At 54.4% G+C, this 21,445-nt stretch overlaps 2 protein-coding genes across 4 annotated transcripts in view; one reads left to right on the top strand and one right to left on the bottom strand.

Annotated features, from left to right (window-relative positions):
* Positions 1-785, bottom strand: part of LOC102566152 (zinc finger protein 850) — a 33,928-nt gene extending 33,143 nt beyond the window's left edge. The window contains exon 1 of the mRNA XM_059725194.1: positions 557-785. The gene's annotated coding sequence lies outside the window, so the exon portion shown is untranslated. The remainder of the gene's footprint in view (positions 1-556) is intronic.
* A 4,451-nt stretch (positions 786-5,236) lies between these two features.
* Positions 5,237-21,360, top strand: LOC109282716 (zinc finger protein 3). 3 transcript variants are annotated; one of them, XM_059723795.1, is made up of 6 exons: positions 5,237-10,103; positions 11,807-12,433; positions 12,550-12,747; positions 13,776-13,902; positions 15,367-15,483; positions 19,615-21,360. In XM_059723795.1, the coding sequence occupies exons 2-6, from the start codon at positions 12,017-12,019 to the stop codon at positions 20,892-20,894; spliced, it is 2,139 nt and encodes a 712-aa protein (XP_059579778.1). In that variant the 5' UTR covers positions 5,237-10,103; positions 11,807-12,016; the 3' UTR covers positions 20,895-21,360. The 3 variants fall into 3 exon arrangements, with proteins under 3 accessions (XP_059579778.1, XP_059579777.1, XP_059579784.1); XM_059723794.1 differs by having other exon boundaries at positions 5,237-10,107; XM_059723801.1 differs by lacking the exon at positions 15,367-15,483 and having other exon boundaries at positions 5,237-10,107.
* Positions 21,361-21,445: the final 85 nt, after the last annotated feature.

Below are 21,445 nucleotides of genomic sequence, written 5' to 3'. Positions count from 1 at the left end.
TCCGTAGAGCATGCGTGTGCGGGGAGCTGCACACGGGCAGTGACGAAGATGCGGGACCGAGAGCCGCCAGACAGACCACAGCCCTGTCCCACCTGTTGTGTGCCCACCCCCGCCCCCAGCCCTGCTTCCTACTTGGTTATCCCTGAAAATCCACCGACCAAAACTGAGGAGCCAACAGTAATGAGACCGGAGGGGGGGCGGTTAAGAGATGCTCTTTGTGGGGGAGCCCGTGTGAACCTAGCGCACCGAGCAGGCGGGCAAGGACCTGGCTCCGGGCATGTCGGGGCGCCTCTTTGGGACACGAGGCAGCTCGTCCTGGGGCCCGGGCGCTTCCCCATCGCCCGCCCGCCTGCGCCGGAGGCCGGACCGCAGCACGGGCCTGCGCTGCTGCCGCAGGAGTCGGCAGGGCCCGGGGCTGCACCCCGCCTCGCCCGCCACACGCACGGGGACCCGGGGACGGGGCCATGTGTCCCGGGACGGGGGGGGGACACCCCGACACGTGGCGGTGCAGACGGCACCAACCAGCGCTCTCCCGGGGGGGGGGGGGGTGTCTCACCGGCGGGGCGAGTGCCGCTGTCCGCACACGCGTGCTCGGCGCTGACAGCTGTCTGCTCAGCGCGCCTGGAAGGGGCGGAGCCCCTGGCTCTTCCCAGGGTGCTTTGCGGCCGGGGCGGGGCGGGGCGGGGCGGGGCGAGCTCTCGCTTCCTCCCGCCAGGTGCCAGCCGCGGAGCAGCCGGCTCGGGTCCGGTTTGCATATGCAAATCTCCCCTGCAATGATTGGGGGAACGTGCAGAGCCACGCCCCGGCGCTGCCCGCTCTGCGCGCGCATCCCCGCCCCCCCCTGCTAAATGTGGTTGTGCTGGGAGTGAGCAGCGCTTGCGCGTCATCCGTCTGCGCCCGCTCTGCGTGCGCATCTCCGCCCCCGGGGCCCCGCCCCCCCTGCTCAATGTGGTTGTGCTGGGAGTGAGCAGCGCTCGCGCGTCATCCGTCTGCGCCCGCTCTGCGTGCGCATCTTCGCCCCCGGGGCCCCGCCCCCCCCCCCCCCGCTCAATGTGGTTGTGCTGGGAGTGAGCAGCGCTCGCGCGTCATCCGTCTGCGCCCGCTCTGCGTGCGCATCTTCGCCCCCGGGGCCCCGCCCCCCCCGCTCAATGTGGTTGTGCTGGGAGTGAGCAGCGCTCGCGCGTCATCTCCCTGCGCCCGCTCTGCGCGCGCATCCCCGCCCCCCCCCGCTCAATGTGGTTGTGCTAGGAGTGCGCAGCGCCCGCGCGTCATCCCCGTGCGCCCGCTCGCGCTGTGTGTCCTTGGCCTGCGAGGCTGGGCCGCGCTCGGCCGCCCGAGCCCCTCTAGGGCTCCGTAGGGCACCGGGCATTGTCCGCGCAGGAGTAAGCAAAATGCAGGACCTGCTTCCTGCTGCTGCCTGAGACCGGGCCCGGGCCAGCCGGCCAGGCGCCGGGAGCTGTCCGCCGCTGGGCTCGGGATCGAGGGGCCGAGTCGGGAGTGAAGCAAAGGCGAACGTACCGATGGCTCATGCACGCCGCAGGGAACAGGACCGTTGCTGTGACAGACGGACGGCTCAGGCATAAAGAGCTAGCCGTGACCGGTAACAGCAGACAGACAGAACGACAGAGCGACCACGTGGGGTCGGCGACTCGCCTGCAGTCCCTCCGCCAGGTGTGCGCCAAGCTGCTGCAGGAAGTCGGGCGTCCCTGTTCCGATCCTGGCTGGCACGGGGAGTCCGGGCCAGGCCTGGCCCAGCGATGCTCTCCCGTCCGTCCTCCGAACAGGTCCCGTGACGTACGTGCTCCTTTATGCCCGACTTTGCGCTAATCTGTTAGCTCCGAGCCGCTTATAATCTTGCCCGAGAGCTGTTACCCTATGGGATTAGAAGGTGTCAGAAATTATCATACGAGACGACTGCCTAAACTTGGACTCGCCCAATAAGCAAATCGCATCACATCGCTTTGGGGTTTGAGATGAGCATTTACTCCGCCCAAGCGCAACCCCTTGGTTTCTTCCTCTTTCTCAGCTCCTCCCCGGATTTACAGAAGTGCTAATTATATTTTGTGGTCAGGGTTTGTCGTTAGGGCTGAACCTTCAGCAAGAGCCGTTAGATTAGCTGATGTTTGCACTTGTATTTCTGGGGCTCAGCTAGTCTCGTGATCAGTGCAGACAGTTAGCTTCAACACTTTGGTTAAACTTATGACAGACAAGTTACATCCTTGCAAGCTTTGCATTAGCGAATATTAACTGACAGACGATTACCAGATGTTTCCAAGAGCATATATTTATTGATTTAACCCCTCTGGTTCTGGCCGTCACAATCCACCCCTTGCTTCTTGGAGCATCTGCAATTGTTTTACAAATATGACTCTTGCCAGGTGACATATGTAACATTATGTCTAATATGTCCCTAACATCTATGAATCTATTAGTACAAGCAACAGCAGTTATTTTGGAATAAACACGAGGCCCAATTTTATAACAACAATAGCTAAGGATTACATTGAATAATATTGGTCCTATGATTAAACCTATTACTACTGCAAACCAAGGAAAGGGAGTGCCTTTAGTGAAGGTATACATTGTACAGTACAGGCTACTTCACACCACTTACACAGCGGGGGGATGTTAGTAGCACACTTAATAATTCGCCTTCCCTCTTGGGCTATGAGGGCAAGTTGTTTATCGTTTTGGGCATTTTCAAACAAAATGTTGATGTTGGCCGCTACTTTAGTCTACCCTTTTAGTTGGGGCGTGTCTACATCTTGAACCCAGGATTTTGGAAGACTTAGGTTAAGGGTGAAACTTCCTAGTTGGGTCTTTGGCCACATTAAAGTAGCTTCCTGGCCTTGGACATTTAAAGTAGCTGATGCTCCTTGGAGGTCCAAAACGTGCCGTTGGGATAGTACAAGCGGCCAGAACCTTCCCAACAAACCCGCTGAGCTAGGGTAATACAGGGAGCCACTGGTAGGGGTGTTACACAAACCATGTCGAGGGGACTGTCGGGCCACCCCCTCCCTAAAGTTCCCAAGCCTATTAGAATGCCATGTACAGGGTACACCGGGGATTGAGCTAAATACTTGGGGCCTTCTGGGGTTATAATTTCCCAAATGGGACGATGCAAGTCCCAGGCCCACATACATCCTCCCCCCAGCCCTGTTGTTAAAAGGTGGGTAGTGGACCATGTGCCATTTGCTACCCCAGGTACGACAAAAAAGCATTTTATTTTGCTACACCCCTCACATCGTGCACGCCGTGTGTCTCGGTAAACTAACCATTGGGCTAAAGCTGGGGGTAGTCCATGGTGCTCTAAGCGAGCAGGCCTTTCTTTGTGTTTGAGATCTCTCACCACCTGGGAGAAGTGAAAGTTGAGTGAAAGCTGCACTTGGGCACACGCAGTGCTCCAAGTTTAATTAGCATCGGCTTGACAGGCTGCATGCATTAACAGGTAACTTATTTGTGCAGCTTCTCGGCCAATGGTTGCTACTAACTCATCAGTGTATTCTAGGGCCATGTTATCAGTCATACCCCCTTTAGTGAGAAAACCTATGGCTTGTCGTATATCCATGATCCCTTGGGTGTTTTTCTGAGATTTATCTATGTTTCAAACTCCCATGGCTGAATTAAGCCCGTTCCACACGTGGTCTAGGGTACCTCTTTTTTTTCGGGCACTTGGAGGCTGCTGGGCTGCGGGTTGGAAAACAGTTGGCCAAGTCCAGCGCAACATTTTTTCTGCCAACCAGGCACTGGCAGAGCAGTTGGGGAATGCTGTTCTGATACACCATTGCTCAGAGTCAAAGGTGATACGGGCATTAAACAGGGAGGCACTAAGGAGAACTGGAGCATTAGACAAGCGAGGTAGTGGATACACCTGTGGTGGCTCCTTTCGGATTAACAATGTGCGTCCCTGCTTGATGCAAAAAACGGACAAGGGTTCTTCTGTTTGGGTGCTTAACCATTTCCCTTCTTGTCTCTGGGATTGGTGAACTTCCCAGTGGGGTTGGTCTGTCTGCTGGAGCGAGTCTCCATCTGCGTACTTGAACGCACACTGCCCAGGTGTGACTATGGCATGGGTATCTTGCAAAAATGATTCTGGCACGGTGCCCCCCGTGGGTTCGGCTAGTTCTGGGTTGCCCAGGGCTGTGCCCTGCAGACTTTCCCAGACTGTTTGGCGATATGCAGCTATGGCACATTCAGTTCTGTGAGCGAGCCCCCCTTCATCCCTATGGCGGAACCACAAAATACCCGGAACATGGGATGTGTTGGCTCCCCATTCAATGGACTTGACAGCATAAGAGCTGTTTTTAAACCACCACAGTACCTTGCTATACCTGGAGGACCAGTGTATTTGGTGAGCTGTACACCATTGTGCCAAAGTGTCATTGGAAAGGGGAACCGCCAGAGCTATTGTTTCCCATGGAGGTGGGGTCGGAGGGTTTGGTCTCCTCCTTGGGCTCCGGGTGGTTGTAGAATCTGGAGCTGCAGGCAGGGTTGTGGCAGCGGTCACATCGGGACCCGGGGTGAGCAGCGCACCTGCAGGCAGAATATAACAGCACAAGAGCCATTGGAAGAAACCACAACAGTCTTCCCCTGTCCCACACTCTTTTTCCCGATCCTGGCATATGGGAGGAAACCGAGCAACCACCCTGTCCCACAGTAACATTGACAGATTCCCGCTAGCCAGTCCACAATCCACCGCCGGCGACTGAAAGGCCAGATTCGCACTTCTTCGATTGCAGCTGGGCGCTCCCAGTATCCCAGCATGTCTGAGGCCTTGGCTTTGGGTGCGATCTGGGGTGCGGGAGCACATGAATGCCCCACAGTAATCAAACAGTAGCAAACGACCAGCAGTCCCATCATAATGGCATTTTACCCCTTCATTGCTGGACGAGGGTGGTGGCGTTGCTCTGGAGCAGGGTGATGACTCCAGAGTGCCCCAAGGCCACTATGGCTGTGCCCGTGGATGGACCCAATCTGCAGGAACAAGGAAAAATGGAGTCTGGCTCCCGTTAGATGAATCTGACCTTGACACCCACCATGAGTTATGTGAGTCCCATGCCGTTAGCACCCCTTCCCATTTGTCCCCCTGCGGATGCCTAACTACTACCTGGTCTCCCGCCTGGACTTTCCCCCAGCCACCCCTTGGCCGTTCCACTGCTGGCTCGCAGGGCCCACCCCAGCTGAAGGCTTGCTGCATGGGGCTTCCTCCGGCATGGGGCCGATTGTTGGCCCAGTTGACTGAGTGATCCAGGTACAGGTCCCAGTCCTTGAGGACCGAACCAGCGGCCATTCGCAGGTTGCACTTTAAGATACCATTGGCTCGTTCTACCAGTCCATTAGATTGCAGGTGATAGGGAATGTGATAGTTCCACAGCACATGATGTTTTGTGGCCCATTCATAGACAAGATGGTTGCGAAAATGTGAACCGTTGTCACTTTGCAGCTCCACGGGGGGTGGGTAAATGGCTAGCAGGTCTTCCAGTGCTGCACAGGTGTCCTATGCAGTGGCCTTGGTGGAGGCCCAGGTGAACGTCATTGCAGTGACTGCTTCCACTGCTACAAACACATACTGTCACTTTCTGGGGGTGCGGGGGAGCGGGCCTATAAAGTCACATTGCCAAACTTGCCATATTACCTTTCCATCGCGTAATGACAAAGGGGTAGTTGAGGCAGGGGTTAGTCAGGCCTTGACTTCCTGGCAGGTGATGCAGGAGTTGACCAATTCCTGCGCTTCCCTTTTAGTTAGGTGAATGCCGCAGGCGAGCAGTGCCATCGCGGCCAGGGTGCCCATGCTGCCGATGCAGCCACTCTGCGGCTAGCGCTCCAGGGGTCTGCCGGAGGGAGGGGCCGGGCACCTTCTCTGGAGGTGGCTGAGCCTCTGCTTCAGCAACAAGGGCTTCTGTGCCGTCTTTGGCTAGCTCGTCTACTTGCCTGTTCCACTTTGCTTCAGGCCCTTCAGCTTTTTTGCTCCCATGCACTGCACTAACATGTCGTATGTGTAAGGGAAGGCCTCCCTGTGCCATTTCCCACAAGGCCTCCCACTCTTCACAGCTCCAAATGTCTCTGCCTCACCTTGTGAAGTTCCTTTTTCCACAGGGGTAACCACTTGGTGCAACCCTCTACTACCATCCACGAATCGCAGTAGATATAAATGGGTTTTGTATAGCCTGACCCTAGTAACAGTTCAAAGTTGGCCACATGGACTACAGCAGCCAGCTCGGCGTACTGCGCACTTTGACCATTTCCCTCCATTACAAGTTGCTTACCATCTCGAACCCGAATGGCAGCACTCCTCCAGGTGTGACCTTTGGCTGAGCTGTCGGTAAACTAGACCTCTGCGTCTTCTGATGTTTCCATGGTGGGTAAAAAGGGAGGTGCTTCCTTGATGGGAGATGGCTCGTCAGAGCTGGCTGCGTCTGGGTATATGTTAACCGTGCTTTCTGTGACTTTTTCCACTAGTGCTGGATGCCCCTTTGGGGTTACCCGCCAAGCCTAACTTAAGATATGATAGATCCATTTTTGCACTGTTGTTTCTTGGGCCCTCCCTCCGGGCGGGAGGTGTCTGTCAGACAATGCCATTCCCAGGATGGGCACCGGGGTAGTTATGACAGTGGGTAGCTCCCCTCTCAGAGCCTCTGTGGCTGCTAAAGCTGCGGCTGCTGCACACAGCGTTTGTTCCAGCAGGGTGTATTGGACTTCAGCCCCTTTCCAGCCTTGGCTTCAAAACCCAAGGGGCTTTCCCTCTGCCTTAGGTGCATCCCTCTGCCATAAGCTCCAATGGGGCCCCCCGTCGGACACGTTTACATGGAGCCAGGGCTCCCCTTCTGGGCGCCGTGCTGCTAGGGAGGTGTGGGTGATCACTGCCTCCTTGAGAGCCCACATGGCATGTTGGTGCTTGGGGGCCCATTCCCACTGTGCTTTTTTCTTGCATAGATTATACAGAAGCCGGGCCAACACACTAAACTCAGGGACATGCAAGTGCCAGAAGTTAAGCGCTCCCAGCTGGGCTTGCAGCTCATTTACAGTGTTGGGGCAGGGGTATCTACCAGGCTCTGTAGCTCTTTGGCCGGTATGGTGGGTCCACCTTGCTGCCATTGGATTCCCAGGAATTCACACTGGGGCCCGACTTCTTGGATCTTTTTGCTGGACAGCATGAATCCAAACACCTGCACCTTCTCCTCTAGGGACTCAAAAGCAGAAATGGTTAATTCCCAGTCCTGGCCCCTCACCATGACATCGTTGACATACTGCCAGACATGCACCTTCGGGTGACTCAGTTGGACTTCGTGGACCACCGCAGCTAGCGCTCCGTGGGCCAAGGTGGGGCTGTGCACCCAACCCTGGGGTAGGACTGTGTAGCTGTACTGCTGTCCCAGCAAACAAGGGCCAGTAATCTTCATGGATGGGAATAGCAAAGAACATGTCCTTTATGTCTACGGATCCCATCCACTGGCGGCCATAACACCTAATGTTTTCTGTTAGTGCAGGCATGGATGGGACCGCGGCCGTCAGACGGTCAGTGTTGGCATTCAAAGCCCTAAAATCAATAGTCAATCGCCAGTCCCCATTTGGTTTACGTACTGGCCACACCGGGTTGTTGTACGGAGAATGGGTTTGAATGATGGTTTCATCCTCCAGCTGCTGATTGATGATGTCCTGGATGGGTCGTGTTGCCTCAGGGGGTGTGCGGTATTGAGGTCAGTGTACCCCCTTCATGGCCGGCGGGGCGAGCGGGGTCATGGAACATCGGGCTACTGCCGTCATCACGTCCTCCTGCTCACCTTCCTGAACCGTGGCGCAGCAAAACTGCCAGGTTTCCTGCTTAAGGATAAACTGCTGCCCCTGCAACACGTTTAGTCCCCGTAGGTTCGGCCCTTCCCAGAGCATGACAGTGGCTGCTGTTACTACAGAGCCGTTAGGCAAGGTGAATGTGGGCCGGACCAGATGTCCCGGTCGTCTGGTGCCTCCAACTCCTACACCTGGTGGGGGGGTTCCCCATCCCCCTTCCATTCTGCACAGTCCAAAACGCACAGTTGAGCACTAGTGTCTAGTAGCATGTTGATTGACCTTTTTCTTCCACTTAAACAAAACTTTATAGGCACTTGGATTAAGGGACCAATATTATTCTGTGTTACCAGTCCCCGATCCTCTATTGCCCCCACGATGGCCCCTTGCCTGGGGGGCTGGGTCGGCCGGGCCTCCTACTGCTGGGGGTTAGGGTGCCGGGGGCTCTGTCTTCTGTCTATTTACCATAAACCTGTGCGCCTTTCCAGGTGGGAGATGCATCACCACAAGGGCTCTTTTCCATATACTGGCCAATGTATAATATATAAATCCTTCAATCATTTGGACAGCAACAGACAGACCTACCTTGTACTCTACCATGGCTACCCAGGCAACACTACCATTGCTGAGACAAATTTCGTTTTTTGTTGGGTTTTTTTAACCATCTTTCAGACAGAGGTCCCAGGTTTAGGAAAGCATTTATCCTGCAGGTTATTGTTTCCTTTCAAACAATGGGTTAATGCAGTTTCTCACGCATCTGATATGCTGGTGTTATAAAGATCATTTAAATACAAACTTTTTTTTATTTTTAGTAGCCTTAAAAACATTTCATCAGTTGATTTGCTAAAAATACACACACTACCTTTTAATAAATGCCATTTTCCTAAACAAGCAAGTGTGCAACTTTCATATGAATTGCCGCCCTTCGTTTCACATATTAGAACAACTTTTTGATCCAAGCTGGATGGAAGAGTCCTGGCCTGGGATCCAGAGACAGGTTCAATTTTTAGAGGGGGTATTAGCAACAGTTTTCATATCTTTATGATATTCATATGCAGTTCAACTTTTGACAGTTTCAACCAAACAAAGAACCGAATAACACAAAACAGACAAGACAATTTTTGTTGTAGTGGTAAAGCCATTGCTTAGGTGAGGAAGGTACTGTTGATGGTAAAAAGGCCTCTTGGTTTATCAGTCACCTTTGCTACGAGACTGAATTTTACACTACAATTTCTGCAAAAGAAAATAAACATGCACAGACCCGTCGAGGAAAACTCCTCGCAATAAAATCATATTTACAGTGCTGACATGTGCAGGCAATGTACATATTACTGGAGTTTAGGGGGGCAGGGATTTATACACACACGTTGAATGACAAGGATTATTCATATCTATGTTATTGTTTTCAATGGCCGATTGCACAATTTGCGCAACTGGAATTGGAACAGTTACAATTTTTGTAAAATATAAAATCATGGGATGCTAATACCCTTGTTTTAACCACCTTACCATTTTTAAAAATGGGGGGGGGGGCAGTTAGAGGAACAATTTCTCCCATCAAATTTTTACCTAGAAAGGTTTTTTCACATTCTTATTGCTGGACATTGTAAAATCTTTAGGATACTTAGATAAAACAATACTGTTGTTCCCATGAACATGAATTTAAAATTATACCGGCACTTTTGTGCCATGGAAATAGAAAATAAAATAAAACCTGCATTAGCCAAATTCAATATTGAAAATCATTTTACCCCTCCTGCTATAGCTGCTCCAATTTCAGAGTACTTTGTCACAACAGGGGCTGCAATAGCTGTTACTGTATTCACAGCTCTGAAGTTTATTGCCAGCCTCCAGGGTTTTTTTGCCTGCCATCAGAACAAACCAAATTGGGGAGTCGCACACACTGGGCATCTGTGCTACGGCTCCCTGACTCAGTGTGAAGGGGTGAGAGAGGGCCGTGACAGGCAGGGAAGGAAAGGAAGCAGCGCTTCCAGCGTGGCAGGCTGGAGCTGGAGACCGGAGGGGAGGAGAAGCGATCACCACACTTCCGGAGCAGCCTCTCACTCCGGGTTGGAGGACGGAAGCTGCTCAGAGGTATTTCCGGCCCCGGAGAGGGCAGACGGCGTCGGTTCCCTGCGAGCTGCCGAGCGTGTCTGCAGGCAAGTAGAGTGGCCTAAAGAGGAGGTTGGAGCCCCACAGAAGAAAACAGGGATCGAGATCCGGTAGGATCACTTTGTGCATTGCCTCAGTAAAGTGGCAGGAGAGAAAACACAAGACCAAGTTCCTGGCAGAAGTCAAGGCCCACCCCGTCACCGCCTGTAGGTAGGCAGCTCAGGGCCGTGGCAGCAACGGTGGTCACAAAGGCCTTCTGGGGAGTCGGCGGATCTTCTTAGATGTTCGGGTGGAGCCTCTACAGGCCTCGTCTCTGCCTGGCCTTTAGCTGTACGCGTGGCGAATGCGCGTCAGCGCGGACAGCAGGGCGGCGGCGGCTATTGAGCTGAAACGCACAGCAGAGCTTTGGTGCACAAGCGCACCGCCGCCGTGCTCCGCGTGCTGATGGGCGTGTCTCCACTTGTACAGCGCAGTGCGCATCAGCTCGCACGCGGATTAAGGGAGTCTGCTTCGAAGCCGCGAACCTCCCGAGGGTCACGGGCCGAAAAAGCATATGCGTGAATGCTGCTGCAGCGCTGGGTCCTGAGCTCCCGGCCCGGGCAGACCGCGGAGCGGCGTGAGACGAGCACGAGGAGTCGGGAGGGTCCAGGGCTGCTCCGGGCTCGTCTGTCTGCCCCTGCCCCTGCCCCGGGTGGGTCGGTGTGGGGGGGGGGCTCAGCCCAGCCCTGCCCCAGGAGCACGGCACGACCTGCCGCTGCGGTCAGCGGTGCTCGGGGGTGGCGGGGAAAGGGAACCCCCTCACCTCTGACACACGGCTCTGCCGGGGGGGCGGCCTGACACGAGCTGCCGGCTCTCGGCTGTGGACGGAGCAGAGCTCACCCCCTGCCCGCCCGCTGGGACGGGGCTGCTGTGCGGGTCCTGGCGGGGCGGGGCGGGGCGGGGCGGGGGGTTCGTCCCGACCCGTCCTTCCTCCTCCCCCCCGCCCCGAGCCCGGGTGCGGGATGCGCTGCGCCCAGCCCGGCCCGGCCCGCGGGGGCAGCGCGGAGGGGTAACGGGGGGCGGGAGGAGGGACACGCCGGGCCGGGAGGAGCCGCCCGGGCCGAGCGTGGCGCTGCAGGCGGGGCCCGCGCACACCTTCCCGGCGGGGGAAGGCAGGACTGTCCCGACCGCCTTGTGGGGATCCGTGCTGCGGGGGGGCATGGCCGTGCGGGTCGCCAGGCGGCCTGGGACGGGGCAGCATCTGCCCCCAGCGCTGCGCAGGGCTCTGGGCTGCCACATGCCCCCCCGCAGGACCCGCCCGGCGCTCCCTTGCCCCTGCCCCCCGCCCCTCCCCGGGCCTCCATGCACCCCACTCCGCCCCCCAAAACCTCCCCCCCCCCACACATCCCGGCAGGGAGCTGCTCTCCAGCCTTTCCCGCTGTATTCACGGCTGGGTGCTTGTGTGCGGGCGTGCAAGTGCCCTGGTGCCCCTGCGTCCCGCTCCCACCAGCCCCTTGCACACCTGCATGCTGCCTGCCTGTAAAGGGAAAGCACGGGTTCCCGTCCCTCTAGACACTGTGAACTTGGGACAAACGCTGTCCCGGGTCATGCTGCCCGGGACCGGGATCTGCGGTTCCTATTTGGGCGCTGTCCCACCCGATCAGGGAGCGGGGCTGACCCTAACTGCAGGGCGGGGGCAGGAGGGAGCAGGTGTGGTGCTGCCGGAGGGTGCAGGGAGCTAGGGTTGCACCATTTCTCCAGCCAGCCCAGTGCCCGCATCCTGCGCTGGGGCCAGAGGGGAAGTGAGGACGGTCCTGAGACCGCTCGGAGTGCAGGGCAGTCGGGGACACCAGGGCTGAACAGACCTCGGGCAGGGTCATGGTCCTGGGTCTTCAATCCATGGACAGATTTCCTGTCTCCTTTCCCACAGGCCTTGAAGACTGGACACAGCCAACAGTGCCGTGCATGAGCGCGGGGCAACAAGAGCCCAGGCCCCCGGCCAGTGAGATCCCTGCTGGAGAGACGTGGCTGCTGCGCTGGAGCCCGTGGCAGCCGTGGGCCGCCCCTTCCCAGCGGGAGCTGGAGGAGCAGGACCCAGGAGGCGTGCAGGCAGGAGGGGCTGAGGGTGCAGAAGTCCCTCATGTCGTCCAGACCGGAGCCGGTCCAGCACCGAGAGCTGTGGGGGCAGGATGCGATGCAGGCCATGCAGCCCCCTTGCGAGGCCAAGCTGCCCTCCGCGACCCCGCAGCTGGCACCACGGGATGAGCTCCCCACCCCAGAGCCCTGGCGCCAGCTCTTCCGTGGCCTGCGCTACCGGGAAGCCGAGGGCCCACGGAAGATTTGCAGCCGCCTGTGGCAGCTGTGCCGGCGTTGGCTGGAGCCCCAGCGCCGCAGCAAGGAGCAGATGTTGGAGCTGGTGGTGCTGGAGCAGTTCCTGGCCATCCTGCCCCCGGAGATGCGGAGCTGGGTGTGCGGGTGCCGCGTGGAGACGTGTGCCCAGGCCGTGGCCCTGGCCGAGGGGTTTCAGATGTGCCAAGAGGAGGACAAGCAGCTCCAGGTGAGAGCATGTGTTTTCCCCCTAATCATCATTGCTGCTGTCCATCCCTCCATGTGTCTGGGGGATGTCCCCCCCCAGATCCCGGCTCCCCAGTGACACATTGATGTCGTCCCCAGGTCACAGTGCGAGTGAAAATCAAGGAGGTGTCCTCAGACAAGATGCAGCCCCCAGGGGCCATGCTGGAGTGTGCTGATTTCCAGGTGCAGCAGCCAAAGGCTCATCACGAGAACAGGCCTGTGGTGAAGGCAAGAGAGAAAAAAACCCGAGGGCCTGAGGATGAGCCACCTCATGTCCGCAAAGAGGAGCCCCCCAAGGTGATTGACCCTCAGATGCCACAATCCATGTTGTGTGGCTCAGTGACAATGTGGTGTGCATTGAGGAGGGAGCACCATTTGTATCAGGCTCCGTTGCAAGGCCTGGTGCCTCGGTGAGAATGGGAGTTAGGTAGCCTGTTGCTTGAGAGAGGCTGTTTGAGGTTGTGGGGGGGCTGTGTGGTACCCAGGACATGTCCATGCCCCATAGGACACTGAATTGGCCCTCTTTTGACAGGAGGGGATGGAGGTCATTAATGGTGTGTCCTGGCTGGCGAGGACTCAGTGGGGCCAGGCAGGGAAGGTAGATGCTGCTGCTGCGATCCAAGCACCGCCATGGCGATTCACCCCCTGCCCACGCAGCAGCAGCGGGAAGCACAAGTCTGCGCCACAACCCCCGCTGTGGGCAAGGGCTCCTCGCCATGGTGGCACTCGGCTCGTGGCACCACCACCAAGCTGTCCCACCCTGCTCTGTTCTGCCACGCCGCGTCCTGCTCCCTGCCATGGAGGCCTCAGGAGGCGGGCAGCAGAGCAGGGAGCCTGAGCCTGCAGCTGGCAGCCCTTGCCCACCCCGTGGGCTGTGCTGCAGTAGCCAGCACCTCCCATGGGCAGTTGCTGAGCAGACAGGGTGCTGTGGACCTGGTCCCTGGCCCTGTAGCCCTGGCAGCTGGGGGCTCCCTCTGGCAGGGCTGGGCTGGGCTGGGCAGAGGGCTGTGGATGGGGACTGAGGGTACCAGCAGCAGGGGCAGGGCTGTGCATGGGGAGTGAGGGGCACCAGTAGGAGTGGAGGCGGGTATGGGTTGGTAACTAATGTTTTTTAAATGAGAAAATTTGCACTTTTTAAACAGAAAGACCGGGATCCCTCCATATCATGTGTCAGGTGAAAGGTGAATAGTGGGAATGTTGTACCCCTGCCGGTCATGGCTAGGCTTGGGAAGAGCTAGTGCTGACAGTGTGAGTGCAGACAGGGCCAAGGAGACTGGGGGCAGCGGGGGCAGGAGACTCTGATGCTGTAATGCTTGTGACTGCAGGTCTCGGAGGTGTTTGAGGACGTGGCAATGTATTTCACGGAGCAGGAGTGGGAGCTGCTGGAAGAGGAAGACAAGGGGCTTTACCGGGACCAGATGCTGAGGAACTACCAAGCCCTCGTTTCCCTGGGTAAAGCTCTGGTTCTTGCCTCTCCCTGCAGCCATGTGAGCACTGAAGTGGTGTTGTCTTCTCCCTGGTTTTAATGGTCTCATGCTCATTAACTTTTGGCCGGTGGCTTAAATCCCCTTCTTCCTCATTGCTGTGTCCGTGATCACACCTCTCTCACATTTCATACTTGTATATGTTCCTTCTTCATTTGATCCAGCTGCCTTCACTAAAGTCTTCCCCTTTGATAACATGATTTCCCTTTGCCTTCTCACCATGATCATATCATCTGCAATTCATTGCGCCTACAAATGCACTGACAGCTGTTCCTTGGGTAGTTATGCTGATTCCTCCCTCTCTCGCCTAGTGTGTCCTGTCCACTAGCATTTAGCAATCTGAGCGTGCTCAGCTCAGTGCTGTCTAAATCCCCTGTCTCCTCCTCTGGATACAACCCCACAGAAGTTAATGGCAGTCTTATCGGTCTCTGCTGCTGCAACACCTGGAATTTGCATTTCCTCAGCTCCTTCTCTAGTGACCTACGTACACGTGATGGGACCCGGATACTTGTAACCCGGAGTCGCTAGACGTTCCTGTCCACGTTCCTTCCTACCATCTTCTTGTCCTTTGACCACAGACTCTGGCTTTGCTGTATTTACGTTGAGACCTGTGCTCTCAAGCTCACCCTGCCATTCTCAAAAGTTTTCTTGTCCTCCTCCTAAAATCTCCCTGCATCTCTCATGCCCATCACTGTGATAAAGTGGAGTGGGCTTGGTGCAGGGCCCAGTTAAAACCAGTTGTCGATTCCAGAAGCTCCTACTACAGGGGCTCATTTTGGCTTGTGTTCAGGCTTGAGGTACTTACCTTTTACTAGGTCCATTGGCTTTTTTTGTGCTTTTCTTTTCCCTCCATTTCCCCCAAAGGATTACCTTAAAAGAAGGCTGAAATGCTTTTTTTAGCTCAGCACAGACCATCTTGAGCTTTTTAGACTTTTGTGTCATTATATAGGAAATGTCAGATGATTTTTGCCCAGTGTAAAAACCTACTAGTTATCACTTATGTTGGCAATCCTCTTGATTTCTGGCTACACTAACATTTTACTCACCTCCTGCCTAGGAACAGCTTCTCTTTAATTACAACCAAGGCATGGCAAGTGAGTTAGGTGGGTGGAGTGCCCTAGACCGGTGGGCTGGCTGCAGTAAGTGACTGTCCCAGAGATGGCCCTGTCACATGTTCATTTTCACATGTTCACATGCAAGTGTTGTTTGGGTCATTCTCTTTGCAGTCACTTCCCAAAATATACCTTTCAGGCATGAAAGGCCTGCTGGAGACCACATGTAAATCCTTTTTTCTAGCACTAACAGCAATGTCCATCCTCCTGTGTCCTTGAAGTCCTTAATATTACCCATGAGTTCATTGGATCCATTCCCCAAATCTCAGTTGGTTATTATGCATCCAGTCACAAACATGCTTTAATCACTGCCCAAACAGGACATCAAGGTCCAACACCTGACTTAATCTGCCGCATCCAGCAAGGACAGGTGAAGCTCTGGGTCTGTGATGATAAGGACTATGGAGAAATCTCAAGGTCAAAGGAACCAGCACCAGGTGAGTTGTGGCTGTCCCCTCCACCCAACTCCACTCCACAAAATGTTGACCAAGGCTCCAGTATCAATCAGCGTTCGTAGATTCATAGAAGTAGGGTCGGAAGGGACCTTGTAGATCATCATGTCCAACCCCCTGCTCTGGGCAGGAGAGAAAACCGGGTTCAAATGACCCCAGCCAGGTAGACATCTAGCCTCCTCTTTAAGACCCCCAGAGTAGGAGCCAGCACCACTTTCCTTGGAAGTCGGTTCCAGATCCTAGCCGCCCTGACTGTGAAGTAGTTCCTACGGATGTCTAATCTAAACCTGCTATCCAACAACTTGTGGCTGTTATTCTTTGTTACCCTGGGGGGAGCTAGGGGGAAGAGGGTCTTTCCCAAACCCTTCTGGTCCCCCCTAGTGAATTTATAGACGATCACCAACTCCTCCCTCAGCCTTCTCTTGTGAAGGCTGAACAGGTTCAGGTCCCGTAGCCTCTCATTGTAGGGTCTGCCCTGCTGTCCCTGGATCATGCGGGTGGCCCTCCTCTGGACCCTCTCAATGTTGTCCACATCCCTCTTGAAGTGGGGCACCCAGAACTGGACACAGTACTCCAGCTGCGGCCTGACCAGTGTCGCGTAGAGGGGGAGGATCACCTCCTTGGCCCTACTTGAGATGCATCTGTGGATGCACGACAAGGTATGGTTAGCCCTACTGACCGTGACCTCGCATTGTCGGCCCATGTTCATCTTGGAGTCAGTGATGATTCCAAGATCTCTTTCTGCCTCCATGCTCTCAAGAAGGGGGTTTCCCATCTTATAAGTGTGCTGCTGGTTACTACTGCCCAAGTGCAGCACCTTGCACTTGTCAGTATTGAAACGCATCCTGTTTTTGTTAGCCCACCCCTGTAACCTGTCCAGGTCTGCTGTAATCTGTCCTTCCCTACTAGTGTGCCCACCTCACCCCAAATCTTGGTATCATCAGCAAATTTAAACAGGCTGCTTTTTACCCCGTCGTCCAAGTCACTAATAAAGAAATTGAACAGTGCAGGCCCAAGGAACAAGCCCTGGGGGACTCCACTGCCCACTTCCATCCAGGTCAAAAAAGACCCATCCACCACTACCTTCTGAGTACGACCCTTCAGCCAATTTGCAATCCATCTGACTGTGTAGGCATCAGTGCCACAGTCGCCTAGTTTTTTGATGATAATGGGGTAGGAGACAGTGTCAAAGGCCTTCCTGAAGTCCAGAAAGACTACATCCACGGCGACACCTGCACCCAATGCTTTTGTGACCTGATCATAGAAGGCAATCAGGTTGATCTGGCAAGACCTGCCCCTAATGAAACCATGCTGGTTGCCCTTGAGCATCATCTCTACTGCCGGCCCATCACAGATGTGCTCCTTGATGATCTTCTCAAAGAGTTTTCCCAGGATTGAAGTAAGACTAATGGACCTATAGCTTCCCGGGTCCTTCCCTCTTCACTTTGGCTTTCTTCCAGTCATCTGGCACTTGGCCAGAGCACCACGAGCGCTCGTAAAGCCATGCCAGAGGCCCCGCAATAACCCCTGCCAATTCCCTCAACACCCTGGGGTGGAGAGCGTCTGGACCTGCTGTTTTGAACACATCCAGCCCCTCCAGAAGCTCTCTAACCCGGTCCTCAGTGGATGCTTCACAGTGGATGGTAATTGTGTCAGTACTTGCCCTTTGGTGAAGCTGTATCTTAAAAGTTTCTTATCTTTATACCAGAAGTCTACGTGTATAGAACTTAGTGCTTGAGCATTGGGGAGGTTGTTCATATTTCCCTTTTCTCCCACAAAGTTTGACCCCTAGTAGTCCAAACAAACTCATCCTACTAGCCCCCTGGGTGCTTGGGGACAGGGCATTCCTTCCCTATGGTGGGTTGGGAGGCACTGAAAGATGAATTGACCAATTTGGGTACAGCTCGCCCCCCCGCCCCCCAGCTCTTGCACGCAAATGAGCTTTGTCACACTCTGCACTACCTTGCGCTCTAACTCATTCCTCTCCCCTTTTGTTTAACAGCCATCTCCAGGGCCCTTTATATCAATTTTCAGCTCCTCCACCAAATGCTTCAGTGTTGCAGGCATCAGTTGTTGGGGGAGCAGCACCATAATGCTCACTGCTACAACTTGCTCAGAACTAGCCTGATTAAGAACTAGTTCTCCCTAACATGCCTAACATGGGTACTAAAAGAGGGAAATCAGGACATATTAGGTAGTGACCCCAATTCCCCAACCCCTAGAGATTATTTTACCCACTGGCTGTAGTTCCCAACTTGATACGCTGGCTCTTGTCTGGCTCACCAATTGTTACCAGTAGGATACTTTTTGCCAGAGACCCCCAAGGATTGGCTGTCTCAGGCCAGGTGGGCACTGAGTGTATCAATTTAGTTGCAGGCTGACTGAGTGCTGCAACTGTATCAGCCACTGGGCTATTTGGTTTGGGATCAAGGAGGTGGAGTTGGGAGTGAAGCAAAGACAAGTTTCACTTATAACAGCAAAAATAAATTTTACTTATAACAGCAAAATAACAACAAAAATATGTTTAAGCAGCAAAAAATACAGTTTACACGTATAACAGTTAATAAAAAGGTTAAGCTAATAGACAACATAACAATAAATGTTAACAATTAGCAGTGATAATAAAAACAGACAGACAAATTGACAAAGAATTCCCACTTGGTTAGCAACTTATCGATAGTCCCTCAGTGTCAGGTACACGTCAAGTTGATCCAGTGAAGTCAGACGTCCCCAATCCATGCAGTCGGAGGGAGTACTGGGGAAAGTCCCTCGGTCAGGATCTGGTCCTCGCTCACACTGGGAGTAAGGAATCCGGGGGCGCAGGACCGCAATGGCCATTCTGTTCCGTCCTTCCTGCTCGTCACTTAATGTGCGTGTTCCTTTATATCCTGTTTTATGCTAATCTGTTGGTTTTAGAGCCACTCACAATCTTACTCTAAAGTTGTTACTCTATGGTGTTAAAAGGTGTTAGAAATTATTATAATAGGTTACTGCCTAAGCCTGGGTTTACTCAATAAGCAAATCATGCCACATCACTTTGGGGTCTGAGATTAGCATTTTTCCCGACCAAATCTAACCTACCTAGAATTTTTTTAAGATGTGTTAATTATACCTTGTGGTTAGGTTTGTCAATCTTACTGAGCTTTAAGCAAAAATTTATTAAATCAGCTAAGTCTACAGTTTTATTTTTTAGTTCTGCTTTTTGAAACTCATGTTAGTCTTATGATCAGTAAATATAGTGTTACGGTTTTACTCCTGACAGACAGGAAGTGTCTGCAGGAAACAGTTTCATAAGCTTTATTTTAGCTAATATTTATTATGTGCCTTTACCAGATACTCTCAAAAAGCAGATTCCCTTTTTGCTATAAGTTGCTCATTAACCCTTTTGGTTCTGGCCATCACAATTGGTGCGGCCCCTCATCTGATTTAGTATCTAGTAAACTTTAATAGTAACTCCTAAACTTTATTATATGTTTCCTCCCTGTAATACGACTTGACAAGTGGCTCCATTATAGCAGCAAACTCTGGTAGTGGTCCCAGAAATACACCCTGAGGCTGTTTACCCTTGTACCCAGATGCTGCTCGCAGGATTGCAAGAGCTCATGGGTAAGCACTGGAGGGGAGTCTCATGAAAGCACTGGGGCTTCTGGAGCATATCAGGCCAATCAGGTGGAGGGCTCAGCACCATCTCCCCCTGGACCACCAGTGCTGTGGGATACAGCAACCCTTTGAGAGCCTCATTTTTCCCTGTAGCAGATCCTTCTGGTCTCAATCTCAGCCCATTACAACATGAAGCCATTCAGGAACTGCTGAAAAATCACATGTCCCACATGTTCCTCCCAGCAGAGCCTGAGGTGATGGGGCTGAGAGCTGGGCCAGAATCCTTGAGGGTCTGGCTCAGATCTCCACCGAGTAGGGAAGATGAGACTGACCCAGGGACCTGGCACTCCCTTACCCCTGGCACTTGGGGTTTTGGCAGGAAGACCTTGTTTTCTAGAGGAAACACAAGTACTGACGTCCAGGCCTGCTCAGAGGCCCATCCCAGCAGAAGGAATAGCAGTGTTTGCCCTTGGCAGCAAGGCAGGGACTAATATTGAGTTTCTCTCTCCTGCTCAGGAGGTGCCCGGTTGCTGAGCAGAACTGAGGAGCAGGGTCCTAAGAAAGGTCCAGCAAACCTGAAGCCACCATGGGCTTCCCCAAGGACTTTGGGTAAGATGGACTTCCTGAGCTTTGTGAAGGACCACTGGCACATGGTTCAGGGGATGCCCCAAAAGCAGAAGGAGAATGTAGCAGTGAACCAGGTCCCGTCTCCAGTTGGGCATGACAGTGACAAAGGGAAAGAAGCCATAAAGAGTCCAGGGTGCCGGGAAGAATTTGTGGTGCAGAGAGACCTGAAGAGGGACAAGACAAAGGTCCACTGGAGAGAGAGACGGCATGCGAAACAAGGCAGTGGAAAGGGCCTCAGAGGGAAGCAGGAGCTCACTGCCAAGCCCAAGGGGAGAGCCCACCCCTGCCCTCAGTGCAAGAAAAGCTTTAGCTGCCCCTCGCGCCTGGCTCTGCACAAGAAAAAGCATGCTGGGGAGAAGCCCCACAAAAGTGACAAGAATGAAAAGAGCTTCTACTCTCCCAAACTGGTCCAGCACCAACGAGTCCACACAGGGAACAAATCATATCGGTGCTCAGAGTGTGGGAAGAGCTTCACCCAGTCCTCCAGTCTGGCCCGGCACCAGCTGATCCACACCGGGGAGAAGCCATACCAGTGCTCTGTGTGTGGGAAGAGATTCAGCCACTCCTCCAACCTGGCCCAGCACCACCGCATCCACACAGGAGAAAAGCCACATCAGTGCTCTGTGTGTGGGAAGGGCTTCACATACTCCTCACACCTGGCCCGACACCGGTTCATCCACACAGGGGAGAAGCCACATCAGTGCTCTGTGTGTGGGAAGGGCTTCACCGACTCCTCAGTCCTGGCCCGGCACCGGTTCGTCCACACCGGGGAGAAGCCACATCAGTGCTCTGTGTGTAGGAAGAGCTTCACTGACTCCTCAGGCCTGGCTCGGCACCGGTTCATCCATGCAGGGGTGAAGCCACATGGGTGCTCTGAGTGTGGGAAGACCTTCACCCACTTCTCCAAGCTGGCCCAGCACCAGCGCATCCACACAGGAGAAAAGCCATTTCGTTGCTCTGTGTGTGAGAAGAGCTTCACCTGCTCCTCAGGCCTGGCCCGGCACCGGTTCATCCACACAAGGGAGAAGCCACAACAGTGCTCTGTGCGTGGGAAGACCTCCACCCAATCCTCCCATCTGGCCGAGCACCAATCCAAACACCTCAAGCAGACAACATCCCAGATGCAAAGATCATCTCCTCCTCATCTCCTCCCCCAGCATCAGCCTTGAAACCTGTGCATATCACATCCTTCTCTAAAAGCAGTCAGCTCTCCCATGGGACAAAGCAGTACCTTCATGATGGGGCGCTCTCCCCAAGACAACTGACTTCAGATGACACCCAGGGACTTCCCTTGGTGCCCTCCCAGCTTTGTCCTTTCATCTGGTCCCAGGGTTGTAGTATATGAGGCTCTTGAATTGCAGGAAGGACATATATGACTGAGGAAACATTCCCTGCCCTTCACCCTGACCTCACCTTTCCTCACCACCCCGCCAGATCCCTCCTCCAGGCCCTCCCATGCACAGTGGGGTCTGCAAGGAGCTGCTACTGCCACCCTTGAGCCTTTTTGGCCTTTTTTGCTTTTTAGCCTCTGCAGAACTGTGCACCACGGGGTGCCTGGTGCGCCCCTGCCCTCTCCTCCCCTCCTTTCATTGCATGCTTTCTCATGTTACTAAAGCCCCAGAACTGAACATGGTACCCTGTGGTTGGTGTCTGTGTCTTCTCCAGAGCTGTGCAATGAGAATAGACTAAGGCCTATGGCCCTTTCCAGGGCAGATCTCTG

Source organism: Alligator mississippiensis, chromosome 1 (genome assembly GCF_030867095.1).
Source record: "Alligator mississippiensis isolate rAllMis1 chromosome 1, rAllMis1, whole genome shotgun sequence".
NCBI classification, from domain to species: Eukaryota; Metazoa; Chordata; order Crocodylia; family Alligatoridae; genus Alligator; species Alligator mississippiensis.
Note: the sequence above shows the minus strand (reverse complement) of the source record. Positions and strands in the feature narration are given on the sequence as shown.

Coding starts and splice junctions, on each gene's coding strand:
- LOC109282716 (XM_059723795.1), top strand. CDS start 12,017: ATGTCGTCCAGACCGGAGCCGGTCCAGCACCGAGAGCTGTGGGGGCAG. Junction 12,434..12,549: donor AGGAGGACAAGCAGCTCCAG/GTGAGAGCATGT, acceptor TGTCGTCCCCAG/GTCACAGTGCGAGTGAAAAT. Junction 12,748..13,775: donor GCAAAGAGGAGCCCCCCAAG/GTGATTGACCCT, acceptor TTGTGACTGCAG/GTCTCGGAGGTGTTTGAGGA.